Source organism: Bufo bufo, chromosome 1 (assembly GCF_905171765.1).
Source record: "Bufo bufo chromosome 1, aBufBuf1.1, whole genome shotgun sequence".
Taxonomy (NCBI): domain Eukaryota; kingdom Metazoa; phylum Chordata; class Amphibia; order Anura; family Bufonidae; genus Bufo; species Bufo bufo.
Genome location: NC_053389.1, coordinates 757,393,133 through 757,399,741, shown reverse-complemented (window position 1 = coordinate 757,399,741; position 6,609 = coordinate 757,393,133). Strand labels below are relative to the sequence as shown.

The window sequence follows — 6,609 nt, the reverse complement described above, 5'->3', positions numbered from 1 at the left end:
TTTTCCGGTATAGAGCCCCTGTGACGGAACTCTATGCCGGAAAAGAAAAACGCAAGTGTGAAAGTAGCCTAAAAAACATGTGAGAGAAGATCCTTTAATTAGTGCCTCTTCAAGTTGTAGCCACCTCTGCGGATTGGATGTCTGCCACCATTCCTTGGCTTGTGAGAGCAGTGAGGACCAGTAGTATATTTTCACGTCCGTCACCCCCAGACCTCCCCTACGCATAGCTGGATATAATGCAGATTTACAAATTCTGGGCCTAGTATGGCCCCAAATAAATTTCAACATCTCAGCTTGAATTTGATTTAGTACACATATGGGTATTCGTAGGGGAATACACTGAAGTTTATAAAGGATCTTTGGCAAAATCAGCATTTTGACCAGATTAATCCTGTCTATCCATGACAGGTTATGCTTAGACATGGCTTTATAATCATTCTTGAGTTCTGCATTCAAGGCATTGAAGTTCACCCTCACCAGCTGGTTTGTCAATAGGGGCAGCAAAATGGCAAGATAAGTAATATGATCCATCACGCACTTAAATTGAAACTCTTCCTAGATTCTTTCCCTAGAATCATCAGGTATGAACAGGGGCAAGACACTAGATTTGGTGACATTTATTTTGTAGTAGGAGACCCAAGAGAACCTTGGCAGGACGTCCCATACAGCCCGTAGCAACTTTTCAGGGTCAGTTATGGTTAAAATCACATCGTCAGCATACAATGTTATCGTGTGATATTGTGCGCCGACCAGAATGCCCCCTATATCACTACTCGATCTGATAGCCTCGGCTAGCGGTTCCATTATGAGCGCAAAAAATCAAAGGGGACAAGGGGCATCCCTGTTTTGTGCCATTTGTTATATGGAAAGTCCTAGAGAGGAACCCCGAGGCCAACACTGTAGCAGAAGGGCTTGAATATAGACCCATAATACCTTTGACAATAGGGCCCGAGAATCCAAATTTATGCAGCACACCTTCCAGATACCCCCAATCCACCCTGTCAAAGGCTTTTTATGCATCCAATGACAGGAACAATGCAGGGGCCCTGGTCAGCTCCGCTACGTGGAGAAGATCTATAATGCGTCTGGTCCCGTCTCTGCACTGCCTGCCGGCCACGGATCCCACTTGGTCTATTTTCACCAAGGCTGGTAAGACTTTATGAAGTCTGGAGGCTAGTATTTTTGAGAATAATTTGATATCCGTGTTAAGCAAGGATATAGGTCTGAAGTTGCCAGGAGAGTCAGCTGGCTTTCCGGGCTTGGGTAATGTGACTATTGTCGCATGTAACATCTCAGGAGGTATGTGGCCCGTACTCACGAAGGTATTAAATAGTCGCTGCAGGTGTGGAACCAGAGAAGTCCGGAATACTTTATAATACTTGTTTATGCATCCATCAGGCCCAGGAGCAGAATGCAGTTTGGCTGAACCTATTGCTTTTTCTACTTCTTGTAGAGTGATAGGGGCATTCAGAGTGTCTAGGTCGGGGAAGAGTTAGTGGATCTAAAAAGGCTGCAATATCTAGTACCATCGTTACGTAAGTTATACAGGGATTCATAAAAATCCGCAAAAGTGTCTGATATTTTCTGGGGATGGGTCACTAATTGGGAGTTAGCTGTCTTAAGGTGAGCAATTCTGTTTGCTGCAGTCCTGCGTTTTAGGGCTCTTTCACATGAGCGGATGCCGCGCGTGTCATCCGCAGCGTGAAAGAGAGCCAAGCCGCGCTCCGGACAGCAGAGACACGGAGCATTAACATGATTGATAATGCTCCGTGCCTCTCTGTGATCTTTTCACTTCATGGTGACAACTTTATCTCACTGTGATTTTGTAGTAAAAAGATCACAGAAAGGCAGGGAGCATGCTTGTTTAAATCTCCAGAGTTATAGGAACATGATCAGACCATGTTGTGACACCTATTCTGGAGTCACTAGATTTATATGGTAGATCTATGGAGATAAGGAAATAGTCTATCCTAGATTGTGAGAGAAATGTATAGTCCCGTTCTCCACCATGGTGGTGCCTCCATATATCATGGAGTTGAGTTTCTGCTATAAGGGATTTAAGATCTTTTCTATGTGTTGGGGTTTGACTGCTGGAGTCCAACTCAGCATTTACCAGAATATTGAAATCGCCTCCCACCACAATGGAGCCTGAAGCCACAGCTCTGAGTTTCCGGAAAAGACAGCGGAGAAAAGATACCTGTTTAGTAATGGGTGCATAAACTGTGGCTATAGTTATTGGTAAATTTTCCAATAAAGCCGTCAGTATAATATAACGTCCCTTGGTGTCTACAATCCGGATCCGTCTGACAAATGCATTGAAATACCGGATCCGTTTCTCGTGTGTCATCCGGAAAAACTGATCCGTTATTTTTTATTTTTTTTGCATTTTTAAAGGTCTGCGCATGCGCAGACCGGAAAACCGGATCCGTTTTGCTGGAACACTTAATGCCGGATCCGCACTAATACACTTCAATGGAAATTAATGCAAGATCCGGCATTCCGGCAAGTGTTCAGGATTTTTGGCCGGAGAAAAAACTTCAGCATGCTGCGGTATTTTCTCGAGCCAAAATACGTAAGAGGGACGGAACTGATGCATCCTGAACGGATTTCTCTCCATTCAGAATGCATTAGGATAAAACTGATCAGTTCTTTTCTGGTATTGAGCCCCGACGACGGAACTCTATGCCGGAAAAGAAAAACGCAAGTGTGAAAGTACCCTAAATAGATCGGAAAAAAGTTTCAAAAGTAAGAGGGGGAGATTTATCACAACTGGTGTAAAGTAGAACTGGCTTAGTAGCCCATAGCAACCAATCAGATTCCACCTTTCATTTTCCAAAGGAGCTCTGAAAAATGAAAGGCGGAATCTGATTGGTTGCTATGGGCAACTACAGTAAGCTAGTTTTCCTTTACACCAGTTTTGATAAATCTCCCCCAGAAATTTGTGAATTAGTCTAAAAAAATCTAAATAGTCAAACGAGACGCAAAAGCTTCCAAAACAGGTGCAATTTCAGTAGTAAATGCAACAAAAAAAATAAGACTGTCTAAAACAGCATTTTTTAAACTAAAAACAGGTGCAAACACTTTAGTAAATGTGCCCCAGTGTCTGCACCTGTTTTCATGAGTTATAGGCCTCATGCACACGACCGTATTTTTATTCCGTGTCCGTTGTTCCGTTTTTTGTGATTCTCTGAGGACCCATTGACTTTCAATGGGTCCGTTGAAAACTTGGCTAATGCACCGTTTGTCATCCGCGTCCGTGATCCGTGGTTCCAGTCCGTCAAAAAAATATAACCTGTCCTATTTTTTTCGCGAAAAAACGGTTCGCGGACCCATTCAAGTCAATGGGACCGCTAAAAAACACGGAGGCACACAAGATTGTCGTCCGCGTTCGTTTTTTTTCCTATCATTTGCATGGCAAACCTGTCTTAGATTTTTTTTTACTTTCCTTCATGTCTGGTGATCCTCCAAAAATAAAGGAAGACACACGGAAACAAAAACGGAAACAGGTCACGGAACAACGGAACCCCATTTTGCGGAACGGAACACAACAACGGTCGTGTGCATGAGGCCATAAGCCTGTTTACGACTTTCTTATATTTTTTAAAGGGGTTCCCATATCCCCTTCTTCACCCAGACAGACCCTCTGTGTTGAGCATCAGAGCATTTCTTGCTCCAATGCTCTCCCTTGCCCTGCGCTGAATCGCGGGCGGTTTGTTCACATTTTTTGCTAGGCTGTATTACAGTCTTGGGCAGCGCTAAAGCTCGCCCATTAGTTCCGGTGACGTCACCGGGCTCACTGCTAGGCTGGAGCCTCCACCTAGCATAGCCCGGTACGTCACTGGATCTTAAAGGGGTTGTCCGGGATTGAGGACTTTGTTCCATTAGTACAAGACAGACAGACACATAACATACATCCATGTCCTACCTTTTCCACATGTTTCTGAAGCTCAGTTTTCTTTTAGGAAATTCTTCGCCGGAAGTGAATTTTTCTTAGACGTACCGGGTCCCTTGCAGGAGCGCTGAAGCCTCTTCTTCTGGCTGCTTAGGGAGCCCGTAAAACGGCTAGGGCAGCGCTAAATCCCGCCCATCAGAGCTGGTGACGTCACCGAACACACTGCCGGGCGGAGGCCTCTGCCGGGCAGTGTGTTATTGTAAACAAAAGAGCCTTTGCCCTGCACGATTTAGCGCAGGGCAAAGGAGAGCATCGGAGCATGAACTGCCCCGACGCTCAAGTCAGGGGGGGCTGCCGGGGTGGAAATAGAGGTTTAAGAAAAAGGCCTTGCCCTGCGTGATACAGCACAGAGTACAAAATGCTCCGATGCTCATGTCAGAAGGGCTGAGTGGAGGAAGAAGGGGTTATGTCTGGACCCGGACAGTCCCTTTAAGTATCATTTACCAACTGATTTTGTGCTTGTTTTGGAGGCTTTCGCGCCTGTTGCACCTATTTGGAGTTTTAAGACTAATTCAGAAGTTTTCTAACTTTTGTGCCTATTTTCCGACCTATTTATTTAGGTGTGCCTTATTTAGGAGTAAAAACAGCCTAATTTCTACTCCACTCCAAGGCAGGCCTATTTTTCTGCCTCGGTTATCAGTTGCGCCACATTCTGCCTACCTTCATGGAGATGTGCGCCTGATTTCAGCTCACTTGCGCCACATTTTCATGTACATACTAATTAGACCCGTCTTACTGACTATGAACCCGTCGTCCTGATAAAGAACCGCCAGTACAGTGTTCATTTTAGGACATGGTCAGATATCCTAGTCGGTCAGAGTCAGGTATTGGGGTGAGTATTATTCTGATACTTGACCATGTCCTAAAATGAACACTGTACACCAGAGGTCACAAAGAAAAACACGATTTATTAAGGGATAATAAATGAGGCGCAAATTAAAGACCGGTGTTGCCAATATGCCTTTTTTTTTTACTCCAAAAATGGCGAACATGATAAATGTGCCCCCATGTGTTCTATGCAGGGCGTGACTAGGACAAAAATGTAGCCCTGGCACACACAGCCCCAGCAGCCCGCATACGATGTTGAGACTCTCATCACTTCCTTAACCCCCTTAGAATGCAGCCTATTTTGGCATTAAAGGAGTTGTGGTTTTTTTTTGGCCTCGCCTCTGGGTCCTGGCTGCTTCACTCCCCGATCTCAGCTGCCAACAGTCGTTTCATGCAGCTGCAGCCAATAACTGGTCACAGCGGTGACCTGCCTCTCGTGTCACGTGACCAACTGACATGATGCAGGTCATCTCTGCTTCCAGTCATTGGCTGCTGCGGTGCCAGCGTAACACAAATGACTTCTTCAATAATCTTTGCATCATTTTTTTTACTGCACTTTATAGTAAAAATAATAGTAAACATGGTCAAACCATTGGTGTCAAGCCACGCCCCCAAAATACATGAGGGTAGATTTATCAAATGTGGTGCAAAGGAAAACTGGTTTTGTTGCCCATAGCAACCACCTTTTTTTATTTTCTAAAGGAGCTCTGAAAGGCCATAGCAGAGGTCACTCAGCTTTCCAGGAAGGCGAACATTATACGATTTCACACAAAAAAAAGACAATTATTCACATTTTCTTGAGGAACTGGCTTTCAGTGCCATGGATTACACTACATTCCTGGAAGTGTTCCGTGCATTCTTCCACACTCCCCCACCAGGTGGCGCCCGAAAACACTCCTCATGAGCGGCCATGTTTGTACACCGCAGATCCTCCTCCGCCCCCGGGTGTACCAACGTGGCCGTTCTCTGTGTCACCGGAAGACTTACAGGAAGTGTCAGAGACCGTTCACCAGGCATGGCTGTCCGTGTGTGCTCCGCGCTGCTCTTCTCCGTGCTGCTGCTGGCGGCTGCCGTGTCCCAAGGTAAAGGTGAGAAACAATACACACTGTACTACTGCGGGGGCCGGGGACTGTCACTTTAAATGCACTTCCGGTCTGCGGTCCCTTCCACCTGTCATCCGCGTCCCCCCGGTCCTTACCCCTTGCTGACTGCCCTGTATTAATAATAATACTGGTCCTACAGGCTGTGATTGCTATTTTGCAGATTATTACATAACCCTGATGATGATGATGGATTATGTAAGGAATGATAATATATGCCATAGGTATGGAATATTGCCAGTGGTGGGGGAGGGGCATTAGAGGCCTCAGTACAAAGATGGCCGCGCCCTGCAGGACCCCGGGTGCCCCTTCTATATGGTGACCGGTCTGATTTGTGACATTCTCCATTGGGATCACGGCCATTTTAGCACATTGGTGGACCCAGTGCAGAAATTTCATGAGTGCCCCCCTGTTATTGCCCCCTCACAGTAGTTACACCTCCTTAGTGCCCGCTCCCAGTAATGTGCCACCATACAGTAGTTACACCCCCTCACATTTGTTTCTCCATCTTAATGCCCCCTCCCATTAGTTACATCCATGTAGTGCCCGCTCCAAGTAGCTATGTGCCACCACACAGTAATTATGCCTCCTTAGTGCCCACTCCCAGTAATGTGCACCATACAGTAGTTACATCCCCTGACATTAGTTTATCTGCCTTAATGCCCCCTCCCATTAGTTACGCTCCTGTAGTGTCCGCTTCAAGTAACTATGTGCCACCACACAGTAGTT

General features: G+C 45.8%; 1 protein-coding gene and 1 long non-coding RNA gene across 7 annotated transcripts in view; one reads left to right on the top strand and one right to left on the bottom strand.

The window, feature by feature from the left end:
* The first annotated feature begins 5,726 nt into the window (after positions 1-5,726).
* Positions 5,727-6,609, top strand: part of TGOLN2 (trans-golgi network protein 2) — a 51,502-nt gene continuing 50,619 nt past the window's right edge. For 4 of the 6 annotated variants that reach the window (XM_040414563.1, XM_040414561.1, XM_040414562.1 and 1 more), the window contains exon 1: positions 5,730-5,868. In XM_040414563.1, the coding sequence (XP_040270497.1) occupies positions 5,796-5,868 (73 nt within the window). In that variant the 5' untranslated portion in view covers positions 5,730-5,795. Of the gene's footprint in view, positions 5,869-6,609 lie in introns of all 6 variants that reach the window. The other 2 variants (XM_040414564.1, XM_040414560.1) reach the window with 2 other exon arrangements.
* On the bottom strand, positions 5,747-6,068 carry LOC120986178. Its single transcript, XR_005775649.1, has 3 exons — positions 6,057-6,068; positions 5,917-5,926; positions 5,747-5,885 (listed from the first exon to the last, which is right to left on the bottom strand). It is a non-coding gene; the product is annotated as an uncharacterized LOC120986178 (long non-coding RNA).